We start from the raw sequence: 15203 nt of genomic DNA on the forward strand, positions 1-15203 counted from the left end.
TGCCTATTCAGGTCCAGATAAGGATATTATTATTTAATCCATATCAGGCGCACCCTATTACTGTTTGTTCAGGTCCTGATTAGGATAACATCAGGCAATTTTTATCAGGGGCGCCCTATTAGTTCCTATTCAGGTCCAGATAAGGGTGATTTCAGGAAAACCCTTTCAGGCACACCTTACCTTCACATGGTAAGGCCCTGATCGTGCATCAGGTATGCCTGGCCGAATTTCTGCTCGGGATTCTATCTCTGTCTTCTGTCCTGTTTTACCATTAAATCTGACTTAGTGTTTCGATTTTCTGCCATTTATCCTATGGTGGCGCTCGTGATGTTGATTACAGCCTGAATGCGGCAACTAGCAGTCCATGATTATATAGTCAAAGAGTTATATAGTCAAAGTATCAAACAATCGGCGTAAACTAGGCTCGTGGCGCTCTCCAGCCAATCAGTGACGCGTCATCACGTGACCGAGGTTGTCGGTTCCTCTTGTTGAAGGCTCTCTACCTCTAATCACGTTCTACGCGGACTAAGTACATGCCCGCAGATGAGCGGCGCTTCGTACGTTCGTTCCGGCTTTTGAAGAAATATGGCGGATGTTGAGGTGAGCATGTCACGTGGAATACGAGAAAATTGTCGCATTATTCCGCACGCCGCTGCGTTATTATAATCAGTGCGTTCTGTTGTAGCTAGCAAAAGCCTTGAAGGATCTACCAAATCGAGTTCAGACCGCCAGCAAGAAGGAGCGGCGCGAGATTCTGCAAAATGTCGCCAGCGTATTGTCAAACCCCGGTAAGGGCGATCGCGCGGCGGACACGTATTATTTTTCGACGTGAGATAAGCGACACTTGGGCGCGGCGGCGCCGAGAAAACAGGGTGGGGGGGTGCCGATCCGTTTTCGGATCGCCGCCGCGACTCGTCGCTCCGCAATTCGCGCGCGGTTTCGCGCGAAACCGCCGCGCGCTTGTTTGCAACGGCCCGGAGTATTCCAGAGTCGTTTATTTACAATATTGTCCTGTAATTGTTGTCTCAAGTACACATCTCTCTCCCTCAGCCTTGGTTCTGATCCGCTGTAATTGTAATTTGACCGAAAGGTCGAGCATTACGTAGAAATTATATCGTCGTACGATAACAGAAGTTCCGTAGTGCCAGTGGAGTTTTGAAATATTCTCCTTGAGCACTGTTGAAGACGTCTGACTTATTTCTCTGAAAATTACGTAACACACACGTGGCAAATATTCAAAGAAGTATCTACGGCAGACTTTTGTTTGTTGTAACTGCGTTGTTCTCTGTGTGATTCAGTTCGACTGTGCGGGGTTTTAAAATATTTTTACCGAATTGTGTCAAAGATATGTTGACATATTTTTGTAAAAATATTCTAATATATATATAGCAAATATTTAAAAAATACGTGTAATATATTTTAATAGTGTAATTTGTTGTAACTGTGTTGTTCTCTACACGGTTCAGCTTGACTGTGCAAACAGAGTTTTAAATCCTTTTCCATTGGACATTTTCAAAGATATATTGATACATTTTTGTGAAAATTACTTGATATATCTGGAAGATATTTACAAAATACGTTTAATATATTTTAATGGAAACATTTCTTATAACTGTGTTGTTTTCTATGCGATTCAGTTTGTCAGTAGAGTTTTAAAATATCTCTGCTGAGTCAAGATTTTTAAATAATTTTATTATTAAACGTATCTGACATATTTTTGTGAAAATTTTGTAACACTGTAATTATTAACAAAAATACGTTAATACTTTAATCAAGGAACGTGTTGCAACTATGTTTTTTTTTTGTATTATGCATGAAGATAAATTAATATATATTTGTACATATAAATGTTACTTTTACTCTGAATTTATTTATGTTGCGCCATACATTTTTATTTTTAATTTTCTCATTAATCGCGTAATTCGATGTAAACAGAATTTGTTGGTATTATTGAAAAATATTGTAGTTAAAATTGAATTTCAAGTGATTGATTTCTCTCCCTGTTATAATTTCCTTTCTATAATTTTTAAATCAAATTTTTTGTCTTATTTGTTACAGTTTTAGATTTAGAAATAATGTAAAATTTTGTATTCCGGAAATAATATACAGAATATGTTTTAAATGAGATTCCTACGTCAGAAATTGATTTAACATCTATGTGCAATCCTCTACTAACTCGCGTACAATGGACACGCAATTCCTTGCCTGTGAAATAAATTAAAGTCTTTTGTTCATCATCTAGCGAGGAATGTGGAGCCATTTTAATTACTGGACTCGCAGAAATGATTAGAACTTGGAAACATTTAAACATGCGTGTGTGTGAATCGTTTGTCCCTGATATAAAATCCGATCCCTGAGGTGGATTTTAATTAATAGCCAATAACAAAATTTTGTATAGATGATTCGATTGGCATCTGAGCAAAAATATTGTCACAGCACTTTTACCCAAAAATACCTTTTGGTTGATATCATCAAATGATTAGGTTGTATCATAAATTATTCATATGTGAGGACTGTGAAATTATTCGTTACAGGCATCAATGACAAAATTGTTAATGGGATCTGTAAGGTGGTATCACTTACCTTACATAGATACAAAGATAGTGCTTCTCAGTCTTACGTGAGAAACATAATTGTGGAACTGATCAAGCAACAACCAGAGGCTACTATCAAACATATGACAACTGTGATTTCGGAGCAAGCTACCTGGCATAAGAATGTGGTTGCAACGTAAGTCGAGTCGGGAATTAATTTTCCGTTCGTTACCCTATTTGCGCATATTTTTCTAACAATCCCTATTTTCTGTAGCTTGAACACTGCTATAACTGCGTATATCGCATTGAAGTGGTCGACTTTACTTATTTTCCACGGATATAACGATTTAATTCAAATGGATGAGTCTTTAGCGAAGCTTATCGAGGCACAGGCGAATCTGTCTGCTGCGGCTTTAGCGTCGGCAGACGAGAAACTTGCCAACAAGGTGTATACGTTGCTCGCGCACGAATGGGTCGCTATTACGGACATAGAAACTTATGTTGGACATTTAACAAAATTGGAGCTCGGGAACGGTGTAATTATTCTAGCCAGTTTACTTATGAGACACTTAGTTGCTACGAAAAGAAATGATTTGGTGGAACAATTGAAGGTGAGCGAGATAAGAGTACGCACATTACTTCTAAATATACAGGTATATATGTGTATTTTTCTAAATTTCAGACAAATATGATAGACGTTTTTATAAAAGTGACGATTAGCTGTAAGAAGAAACCGGATTTGTACGTAGTCGATGCAGCAGTGCCACTTCTTCGGAGATTGACTCACGAGGAATTCAAAACTCAATTACTTCCCGCTTTGCAAAAAGCCATGTTGCGAAATCCAGAGATTATAATCGAATCAGTCGGCCACATTTTAAACGGGTTGAGTCTTGACTTGAGCCAATACAGTCAAGAGATAAGTAAAGGTTTATTTGCCAATCTACATTCTAAGGAGGATTTGGTCCGGGACGAAGCGGTTGAGGCGTGCCGCAAACTCGCCCTACAATGCTCCGATACGACGGCTGTGGAAACGCTGCTGTCGTCCGTATTCGCGGTGTTTCACGGATCGGAGGGCAAACTCACAGTCGCGACTCACAAGATCTCCGTGCTGCAAGGCGCTGGCAATCTCAGCTACAACGTGGCTTCGGGTGCTAGCGTGCAGAAGTTAGCCGAAACGGCCTGCGAGCACTTTGTCAAAGTACTCGAGACGGAGGTTCACGAGAAGACGCTGATACACGCTCTCGAGATGATGGCGTTGTGGTCGAAGAAATTTTCGTCTAGCGTACCAAAAATTGTCGTCGACGCTTTCAAGAAGGGCATGGCGGCGAAAACGTCGACCGCCGCAGTGCGTACTGCCTACATCAAGCTGTTCTTCTCGACTCCCGTCGCCTCGTACTCGGGAATAATAGCACCAATCCTCGTGCAGGCGATAACCAGAGCTACGCAGCAATGCGCGCAACCGACGGCGGTAACCGAAGGCCTGGTCGCCTCGTATCTGATACTCAAATTCGTATTGGCCGACCAGGTGGAGAACGACAAGCAGAGCGTGCTGTGGAACGCGATAGACGAGCAGATATTCTTCTCTGAAAAATTCCTGTCCACGTGCAGCGACGACATTTTATACCACCTCATGCTACTCTGCGAGCGTCTTATCACGGAATTTTCCGACAAACTCAACGAGAAAGCTTTAACTGGGATTCATCGAGCGATCGTGTCTTGCGCCACTGCCCCAAATTCCGTGACGAGACAGCGGTGTTTTCCGCTGGTCAAGAAAATCATGACCGGTTTGAGTACGTACGCGCCGGCGCAGGCATTGTTAACGGAATTCAATAAGTTTTTGGAAAACGTCAAGATCAAGTCGGAATCAGATAAGGAGAATAAAGAGGAAACGTCAATGGGAGAGATTACTGGCAGGTGCCTCGCTGACGGATTATTCGCCATATGCTCAGGTTCCTTCTTATTCGAGGCGCACACCTATCAGATGACCAGAGACGCTCTGCTTCCGTCTCATCACCCGGCTCTGCTCAAAGCCGTGCCAAACTTATGGTTCAAGATCGCCAAGAACTACAATCTCGTACCAAAGGATTTCTTACGTAGCTACAGCAACGAGGTGAGGAAGATGTTGATCCAGAATTATAAACCGGCGCCGAGCTATGAGAACGCGCTTATAAAAGTCGTGTCCCTCGCACCGGACGCTTTTCTACCCGCGCTAGTGTCGAACGTTACGAGCAAGCTCGACGACCCGGAGATCTTACGAGTTACCAAGGACGAATATTTCACGTATCTCATTCCCGAGGGAGAGCTCTACGACAAGAGCGTGCTGCCCGTTAACGATGAGAACGACATCCTTAGCTCTATGAATATGAAGAGAGAGAGTAAAGTCTACTCGTTCAAGGAGCAGCAAGAGGAACTTCAACTACGGCGCGAGTTGTATGAGAAACGAAAGAGAGAGGGTAAAATAAAGGAACCGAAGTTGACGCCTAAACAAGAGGAAACTATAAAGGCGCAGATCGCGAAGGAGAATGGCATTCGCAAGAGATTGACCGAGTTGAAGGCCAAGATAGATAACACCGTGTCCTTAGTGGCGTGCTCGATACGCGGCAATCGGCAGGAGCTGTCTTTGTACTTAAAGGACCTTCTACCACCCATTCTGAAGAACCTAGGTTCTCCGCTAGCGGCACCTGAGATGTCGGAGCTTTACGTGTTTCTTCGTCAAACGGTGACGATAGATAACAGTGCGATCCTGGGGGATCTTATTGCTCACGTTACACTGCGGCAATTGCAACCGCAGTGTGACCTGGACCAAGCCTGGGAAGAAGAAAATCTAGATGTGGCGGTTAAAAGAACGTTGAATCTTATACATTCGGTGACGATCAAGAAGAAGGAGCTGTTCACGGCGCCCGCGTTCTGCTACGTTTTCCCTTTCATAAGGAAGACTCTGATATCGTACAAGGACGAAGGCATGATCGTGCAGGGGCTGCAATTGATTCAGGAACACGCCAGGCAGAGAGGCAGTACCACCGATTTGAAAGACCTCAGGCATCCAAGACTGTTGCCGCGCAAGCAAATGTTCGACCTGCTGATCGAGCTTATGGAGACCACGACGAGCCGAGTACAGTCTCACGCGGTGGCGACTCTGCTGGACGTTGCACAGTCCGGCAGCGGTCAACCAGGTGCGGCGATCGCCACCAGCGAGGACATAGACTCATTGATCGGCGCGTTACAGAATTCCTTGTCGACCGTGAGGGACGCGGCTCTCAGAGGACTGACGGTGATACAGCAGGCTTTCCCGTCCCAGAAGGAGGATCAGGAGCAGCTCAGTAGGCTCACGAGGAGAGTGTGGATCGCTCGGTTCGACATGAACGACGAAAACAAGATCCTCGCTAACGAGCTGTGGAACGCGGCTGACTTTGTTGCGCAGGCGGAGGTACTCTGCGAGGAGCTGATCCAGGATATCGCTCATCCAGTTGAACCGGTGCAGCAGGCGGCTGCGCACGCGCTAGCCCAGAACTTGACGAGCGTGCCGCATCTGACATCGGCCGTATTGGACAGCTTGTTGCTGTTGTACGGGGATAAGCTGACCATGATCCCGCCCAAGCTCAACGACTTCGGCCGCGTTATCGAGCAGCCGATCGACACGTGGGGCCCACGACGCGGGGTAGCGCTCGCCCTCGCTCAGATAGCGCCGCTTCTCACTGCCGACACGGTGCACCGGCTGATCCAGTTCTTCGTTCGGACCGGGCTCGGTGATCGGAATCAATCCGTACGCACCGAGATGCTCACAGCTGCTGTCGCGGCAGTCGATCTTCACGGTAGCACCAACATCACGTCGCTGCTTCCGGTCTTCGAGGACTTCATGGACAAGGCGCCGAAAATCGGCAGCTTCGACTCGATCAAGCAGTCTGTGGTGATTCTCATGGGGTCCCTGGCGAGGCACTTGGATAAGAACGATCCGCGAATCAAACCCATTGTGATGCGCCTCATTGCGGCGCTCTCCACGCCGTCGCAGCAGGTGCAGGAGGCCGTGGCCAACTGTCTGCCGTATCTGACTGACTCCATCAAGGAGGACGCGCCGAAAATCGTGGACAATTTAATGGACCAGTTGCTCAAGTCTGACAAGTATGGCGAGCGCAAAGGCGCGGCGTACGGACTGGCCGGGCTCATCAAAGGCATGGGAATTCTCGCACTGAAGCAACTGGACATCATGAGCAAACTGACCAACGCCATCCAGGACAAGAAGAACTACAGGCACCGCGAGGGCGCGTTGTTCGCGTTCGAGATGCTGTGCACGATGCTCGGCAGATTGTTCGAGCCCTACATCGTTCACGTGCTGCCGCATTTGCTGCTGTGTTTCGGCGACTCGAGTCAGTACGTGAGAACCGCTACCGACGACACTGCCAGAGTAGTCATGAGCAAGCTTTCCGCGCATGGCGTTAAACTCGTTCTGCCGAGTCTGCTGGCGGCTCTGGAGGAAGACTCGTGGAGAACGAAAACTGGTAATTGAATAAATTGTCGTCTTTATTCTGTTGATGCATGAATACTAAGGGAAATTTTTCTACTGTGGATCTCAATCTTGCCACCAGATCTCTTATTAGCTTTACATGTCAGCCTCTATTACTTTTGTTTTGGTACATGGGACTTGGTCGATGACGATGACACAACTTTGGTTCTTTTGAAGAAAAGTAGTTCCATGTGTACCTCGACCTCTCCCCGGTTTTCTTTATTGCAATTTTTATGGGAAAAGATTGTAAACCGTTTACTCAATTTCTATATTGAAGGACCGAGCTCTGGCTTTAAATTTATTTATTAGAAGTTCTCTGTCATCCAAGGATGCAGTACGTGTTTATCCGCGGTTATCTTGGGATTAAGTTTATGTTTTAAGGCCTGTGTCCACGATACTAGAACTTGGTCCAAATTCTAGTTCTCCGAAATGTGTAGCCAATCAACTTGCAGTTTTTATGGAATAGCTGCAACTGCAAACTAATTGGCTACACATTTTTTCAAACTAGACCAAGGTCTAGCATCGTGGACACAGGTCTTTTGAAACTTTGTTTCATAGTTGAATATTTTTTTACTTAACTTTTTAGTATCAAGTATGCGAGATGGCAATTCCAAGAATCGAATCCTGATTTTTTGCTTGACAAATGAGCGTTCTGGCACTGAGCTGCATCCAGCAGCCCAGCAATGACTATTTGTTTGATTTTTTAAATTGCTTCGAGAACGACATTGTTATTTATCTTGAGAGTTTTTACGCTAAACAGAGATTTTTAATTCCTGCACCTTATTCTCAGGATCTGTCGAGTTACTTGGCGCTATGGCGTACTGCGCACCAAAACAGTTAAGCAGCTGCCTACCGAGTATCGTCCCCAAGCTGATAGAAGTGCTCAGCGATTCCCACACGAAGGTGCAGGAAGCTGGCGCGGAGGCGCTCAAAGTCATCGGAAGCGTCATCCGCAACCCGGAAATTCAAGCCATTGTGCCCGTGTTGCTGAAAGCTCTACAGGATCCCTCGCACAAAACCGCCACTTGCCTGCAAACGTTACTGGACACGCAATTTGTACACTTCATCGACGCTCCCTCTCTAGCTTTGATCATGCCCGTCGTGCAGCGCGCGTTTCTCGATCGTTCGACGGAGACCAGAAAAATGGCCGCGCAGATCATCGGCAACATGTACTCCTTAACGGACCAGAAGGACCTGACCCCGTATTTGCCGACTATTATCCCGGGTTTGAAGACGAGTCTGCTCGACCCGGTGCCCGAGGTACGCAGCGTATCGGCGAGAGCGCTGGGAGCGATGGTACGTGGAATGGGCGAGTCCAGCTTCGAGGATCTGTTACCTTGGCTGATGCAGACGCTGACCTCCGAGACCAGCAGCGTCGATCGGTCCGGCGCTGCCCAGGGTCTCTCCGAGGTGGTGCGCGGATTGGGAGTCGAGAAGCTTCACAAGCTCATGCCGGAGATCATCAGCACCGCGGAGAGAACCGACATCGCTCCCCACGTGAAAGACGGGTACATCATGATGTTCATATACATGCCGAGCGCGTTCACCACGGAATTCACTCCGTACATAGGACAGATCATCAACCCTATCCTGAAGGCGTTGGCCGACGAGAACGAATACGTGCGGGAGACCGCGCTGAGGGCGGGGCAGCGTATTGTCACTCTTTACGCCGACTCGGCGATAATGCTACTGTTACCGGAACTGGAGAAAGGTCTCTTTGACGACAATTGGCGTATCCGGTACTCGTCCGTGCAATTGCTAGGTGATCTGCTCTACAGGATCTCCGGTGTGTCGGGCAAGATGTCGACCGAGACCGCGAGCGAGGATGACAACTTCGGCACAGAACAATCGCATTATGCCATTATCAATGCCTTGGGCGCGGAGAGACGAAATCGCGTGCTGGCCGGCCTGTACATGGGTCGTTCGGACGTGGCTCTTATGGTCCGTCAAGCGGCTCTTCACGTCTGGAAAGTGGTGGTGACGAATACGCCGAGAACGCTACGAGAAATATTACCAACCCTGTTCACGCTTCTGCTGGGATGTTTGGCGAGTACTAGTCCCGACAGGAGACAGGTGGCCGCTCGGACGTTGGGCGATCTCGTGCGGAAATTGGGAGAGCGAGTGCTGCCAGAGATCATACCGATCTTGGAGAAGGGTTTGCAGAGTGACCAGGCTGATCAGCGCCAAGGTGTATGCATAGGCCTATCGGAAATTATGGCGAGCACCAACAAAGATATGGTGTTAACCTTCGTCATCAGTCTCGTACCAACGGTGAGGTGGGTACAACCATTCTACAAAATCGTTCTATGATAAGGATCAAAACGCACGATCGGGTGTTTTAAATAAAGTATCGTACTGTTTCAGAAAAGCGTTGTGCGACCCGTTGCCGGAGGTTCGACAGGCTGCGGCCAAAACTTTCGACGGCTTGCATTCCACGGTAGGCGTCCGCGCCCTCGACGACATATTGCCGGCGATGTTGACGCAACTGAACTCTCCTGATCCAGCGGAGGCAGAAAACACCTTGGACGGCTTGCGTCAAGTGATGGCGATCAAGTCGCGCGTTGTACTGCCGTATCTAGTCCCGCAGTTAGCCTCGCCTCCAGTTAACACGAAAGCACTGTCGATTCTGGCCAGTGTGGCAGGTGAAGCATTGACGAGGTTCCTCCACAGGATCTTACCAGCGTTACTCACTGCACTTTCCAGTGCTCAAGGAACGGCGAACGAACTGCAAGAATTAGAATATTGTCAGGCTGTCGTTCTTTCCGTTACCGACGAGGTAGGCGTCAGGACTGTGATGGATCAGCTGATGGAGGCCACAAGAGCCGAAGATCTATCGAAACGGCGAAGCGCCGCGACGTTGCTCTGCGCGTTCTGCCGCGACACTCGCGCCGATTACAGCCAGTACGTTCCGCAATTGCTTAGGGGTTTAATTCATTTGTTCACTGACGAGGATAGGGACGTATTACAAATGAGTTGGGAGGCGCTCACAGCCGTCACCAAGGTAAGTGGATGGAAATGACGCGCGATAATGCAGACGCCAAGATCAATATTACACGGAGAGATTTTTTTTCTCTTAAAATTTATCCTGAAAAACATGTAATTGTGAGACAACATGGAATTTCGAAGAATTTGGTGAGTTTTTTTGAAATTTTACCATAGAATTTACTAGTATTTTTTCAGGATAAATTTTTAAAGAAAATTATCTCCGTGTACCTGTAAAAGAATGTGTGAGAAATGTTGAAAGTAATTTATATCGTAACAATTCGTGTTTAAGGCAATATTAACTGAACTTTCAGCGCTTTTAACCGTTGTCTTAACTTCTTACAGACTCTGTCATCTGAACAGCAGATAGCGCACGTACAGGACATCAGACAAGCTGTTCGGTTCGCGGTGTCCGACTTGAAAGGCCAGGAATTGTTACCTGGATTCTGCCTTCCCAAGGGAATCACGCCGATCCTACCAATCTTCAGAGAGGCCATATTAAACGGTTTGCCGGAAGCAAAAGAACACGCAGCTCAAGGACTGGGAGAAGTTATAAGATTGTCCAGCGCGGCCGCGTTGCAGCCGAGTGTCGTGCATATTACCGGTCCGCTCATCCGAATTCTCGGTGACCGTTTCAACTGGAGTGTTAAGGCAGCTGTTCTCGAGACGCTTGCTATATTACTTGGAAAGGTTCGTATACGATTGTAAAAGAAAAGATAATTTCTGTCAGGACGAGGACTTCGCGTCTCGTTTTACTCTGCGGTTTATAAATGTAAAGAAGAAATTTATACGCGTAAGGTATTGTATATTTTGACACAGAAGTTCTTTCGGTTCGAAATTATTGATTTATCTCGCTTACAGGTTGGCGTTATGTTGAAACAATTCCTGCCGCAGTTGCAAACTACATTTTTGAGGGCGTTGAATGACAGCAATCGGCAGGTCAGATTGAAAGCAGCTTATGCTCTTAGTAATCTGATTGTCATTCATACACGTGTCGATCCCTTGTTCACTGAACTTCACACTGGCATCAAAACAGGAGATGATCCAGCGATCAGGTAGTTCCGGTTTAGCTTAGATATGTTCTTCGAATCTTAAAAGAGACGCCTTACAAGAATTTTATATTATTCGGAACAGGGAAACGATGCTTCAAGCTCTCAGAGGTGTACTGACTCCTGCTGGCGACAAAATGACCGACCCGATGAAGAAACAAGTATTTGCCACGCTTAGCAGTATGCTCGGTCATTCGGAGGACATAACGAGGAACGCGGTCGCTGGCTGTTTCGGTGCCCTTTTGCGATGGTTAACTCCGGAGCAATTAGCGATCGCATTTAATGATCATCTCTTATGTAAGTTCATGAAGAATATACAGCAGAAATTAATAATATATACGGCGCGTACAAAAATTATTGATATTCGATCAGGTAACGATACGAATGCCGACTGGGTGCTCAGGCATGGACGATCAGCTGCGCTTTTCGTAGTATTGAAAGAATCGCCCACTACGGTGTACAATCCTAAAGAGAAGGATCGTGTTTGCACGGTGATACTTTCATATTTGGCTGCGGACAGAGTACAGATTGTCATGAACGGCGTACGAGCGTGTGGATACTTATTTCAGCATCTTATGAACGAATCGCAGCCAATACCGCAGCAAATTTTATCGCCTTTTGTGAGGGTAAGCTCCAGAAATTGACTCTTGTCACCTGAGACTCGATGATTGCTCGTGATGTTATTTAAAAAGGCGTAGCATGAAACATTGAAGCGAGATAATAACATTTTATAGTGTTAAGTCAATGTCAGCCCTTAATAACTGCTCTAACTTTCAGTCGATGAATAATAACAGCAACGACGTGAAGCAGCTACTCGCCCGAGTTTGCATTCATCTCGCGCGTAACATACCACCTGAAAATATGTCGCCCGAACTGCTCAGGGTTCTCCTGCCGATGTTGGTGAACGGTACAAAAGAGAAGAACGGATACGTCAAGGCGAACAGCGAGCTCGCTCTTATCGCGGTGCTTCGGCTGAGGCAAGGCGAAGAAGAACATCAGGTTAGTTATTCTCTCTCAATCGGTTACCCTTCGAAAGATTTTCATTTAATTTCTGTGATAGATGATCGCCTCTTTTACGTCAATTAATCCTTTCTTCACGTTATCATCTTTCAGCGCTGCATGACTTTCTTGGATGCTGGCGCGAGGGAGTCTTTGTCCGACGTGGTCAGCAAAGTGTTGCGCAAAGTGCTCTCTCAACCGGAGGGCAAAATAGAGGAATTAGACGATACGTTACTCACGTGAGAGATATTGTACTTCCCGGGGCTTATTACGCACTATACCCGTTCCAGTAATCGTATTACCCGTCATTATTCGCCCGACCCCTATAAAGAAGAGATTTATCGTTCATGTATCAGCTGCATTATGAACAATCTAGCTCGTTCAGCATTGTATCTCGATAAACAATTAAAGAGCGTGAAGCGGAACTGTCGCTCGATGGCATTCAAGTTACTTAAGCTAAGATGTCCTAAATATCTCAAGCGATTCGAACCAGAACTGTATATACTTTTACGAGAAATGTTTTCTATGATTCATATAATAACCGTCTGACATTTAATGATCGCAGCATCGATAATCGCACGAGTGTTTTCCTACTTGAGAAATCAGAGGTGACAGTCGGAATCTATTATCGTGGCTTTCTCTGTGTTGGTGATGTAAAATTTACTGAGGGCCCGTCAACTCGCGTACTCGCGTAAACTACACGGTCGGTGTCGCGCGCGTGGTTTAGTTTGTCGCTTATACTTGGCGCGAGACACTACCGTGTCTCGTGATTATTTAAGCCATTATTTTATTCACAATCATATTTATATATAAGCCAGTCACACTACTAACTCCTTATAGACTCAAAATGGTTGTATGAATACGCTATGTCAGAAGTTGATTTTTCTTTGCCGTAAGAAAAAAAATTATGTAAGTTTACGTAACCGACTTGGAGAATTATAAAGCCAGCTCAATGATTCGCTCATAAAACTGTTAAACTGTACAGGGACTGTTTGTTTCCGTTAGATTTATTTATTTTGCTTGCACTTTTTGTATTTTTTTGCACTAGATGTATATTAACTTGTTCGCGTATTATCAGAAGTGGTGCCGTTTATGTTAAGAGTACAATTGCGTATTTTATAATTCCTTTAATAGATAATAACAGTTTGAAGAAGAACGAAAGAGAGTGCAAGATTAACGCAAGGTAATCAAAAATATGGAAAATGCATAATCTCTTTGGTTAAAGGTATTAATCTTTAACATTAAAGACGATTAACATTAAAGGTGTCTTGAAAATTGATCGTTATAGTGTTAACTAAAAATGATTTTTAATATCTCTCATTCACATATTTCTTTTATACGGATTAACTTTTTTATATTTTTCTCTTTATAACAAAATATATCTAAAATATGAAGCGAAAAGCGATGAAAAATAAGGAAAAGATGTGATCTCTTAAAAATCATAGAGAAAAATTATAATTAAAAGAATAATATAAAATATAATTAATAGCGATTGAAGTTGAATACGCAGAGTGTAAGAGTTCAAATACAGAAATTTGACGAAGTAATAGCTGACCGCCAAAATATCATTTTTATCAAGTATGCTAATTATAACCGGTACAATTTATATATAATGATTTTTTCCTTCGGAGGGCAGCTATTACCTCTTCAATTTTTTATATTCTACTTGTAATCCTTACATCCTGTATGTATGTTGTCTCTACATCAGCGATGTTGTTACTCATGCAAATATGAAAAAATTGCACGTAACGAAAGATAGTTTTTCTTCGGTGGAAATATCGAATAACTCAAATATTAGATCTCGACTGTATGGCCGTCGAGCCAATCATTTCGACAATTTACACTTTTCTGGGTCTTGTCGTTCGAGCCATGTGTTACGACTGATTATAAGTGAATCACTATGTTTCTTTAAAAATCTATCGAACTTCTCGGGACTGATCAAAAAGTGCAAGTAACGCGAAGGCTATTGAGGAAATTTACAATGTGGCTTTATTATTATGTTTATTCTTTTATATATACATATATAATAATTATTATATACATATATGTATATAAAAGAGATTATACTCCAGAATATGTATAAGGGTTGTTGGCAGTTCCGGAATGTGTGCGTGTGTGTGGTGCGTGTGTGTGTGTGCATGTATGTGGACAAACTTAGACAAGTCCAGATCTACTACTGGAGTGTTCGGCTGTATACCCAAGTTTAGAGGTTTATGGTCCGCGTAGATATTGTTAAGTTGACGCGAGCTATCACCGAAATGCCGTGATACTCCTGGCTTGATTATTGAAATGTCCTCGGAATAGGCTCTATTAAAGTATCACTTCGCATGTACCGATTTTCGCGCAATTCACTTTGCATCCACGCTGCCAAAAAAAAGAAGAAAAAAAGAATCACGCAACGTACTGGACAATCGCAGGATTTTGTACTTTTATATGATTTTTAACGAATGCACTTGAAGTTTCCTTACGTGACGCAATTACCGACAATTGGATGCAATTCTGCAATGCGGAACTAACTCTAAAACCTTATTTTCCCGTTAGCAAATTTCACGAAACACTAGAGATAAACTTCTGCGCTGACGTTATCTCAAGTACAATGACCGATCTATAATCCTCCATAAATATGATTTCATGTGTTATTTGCGTTTTGTTTTGTTACAGATAAAGATTATACAATTTTTACATAAAATAATATGGGCCTTTACTTTGCAATACAGAACTAAAAATTACGAAAATGGCGTTTAGTTTTTTATTATATATAGATTGCATCCAATTGTTCTCTCCCTGGATAGACAGCCGAGGATCGCATTTTGTCTCGACGCTACAGCACTCCATTCGTCGCGAGCAAAACCGGACCGGAGACAGTGATATGATGGACCAGAAGTAGCACTTCACTTCGTGTTTTCAAGTGAAAACGGAACACTCCACTCGCGACCTAGTCGTGTGTGTCGCTTTAGCTTCACGTGGCCCCGGGATTTCCGTAAACATACGACGGTTCAGCTCGGTTTAATTCCATTTAAGTGGCAAAGTATGGACAAATTGCACCAATACTGGTCAACGTTAATCACAGCCCATTAGGTTTTTCTTCTGTTTACAAGTTTCTCAGAGAGAGAGAGAGAGAGAGAGAGAGAGAGAGAG

General features: G+C 44.6%; 1 protein-coding gene across 1 annotated transcript; it reads left to right on the top strand.

The window, feature by feature from the left end:
- The first annotated feature begins 421 nt into the window (after positions 1–421).
- Positions 422–12490, top strand: LOC105565416 (translational activator GCN1). The gene is made up of 13 exons (XM_012018591.1): positions 422–600; positions 686–788; positions 2535–2730; positions 2809–3145; positions 3217–7030; positions 7826–9311; positions 9400–10036; positions 10363–10707; positions 10879–11072; positions 11152–11363; positions 11439–11692; positions 11844–12065; positions 12180–12490. Exons 1-13 carry the CDS (start codon positions 586–588, stop codon positions 12306–12308), a joined length of 7944 nt encoding a protein of 2647 aa, XP_011873981.1. The 5' UTR covers positions 422–585; the 3' UTR covers positions 12309–12490.
- The last annotated feature ends 2713 nt before the right edge of the window (positions 12491–15203 follow it).

Source organism: Vollenhovia emeryi, unplaced genomic scaffold (genome assembly GCF_000949405.1).
Source record: "Vollenhovia emeryi isolate VEMERY1.0 unplaced genomic scaffold, V.emery_V1.0 DF939152.1, whole genome shotgun sequence".
NCBI lineage: Eukaryota > Metazoa > Arthropoda > Insecta > Hymenoptera > Formicidae > Vollenhovia > Vollenhovia emeryi.

Bases quoted from the DNA above. Each gene is read 5' to 3' on its own strand.
- LOC105565416 (XM_012018591.1), top strand. The intron at 7,031-7,825 runs GTAATTGAATAA...CCTTATTCTCAG, and splicing joins CTCGTGGAGAACGAAAACTG to GATCTGTCGAGTTACTTGGC. The intron at 10,708-10,878 runs GTTCGTATACGA...TCTCGCTTACAG, and splicing joins TTGCTATATTACTTGGAAAG to GTTGGCGTTATGTTGAAACA.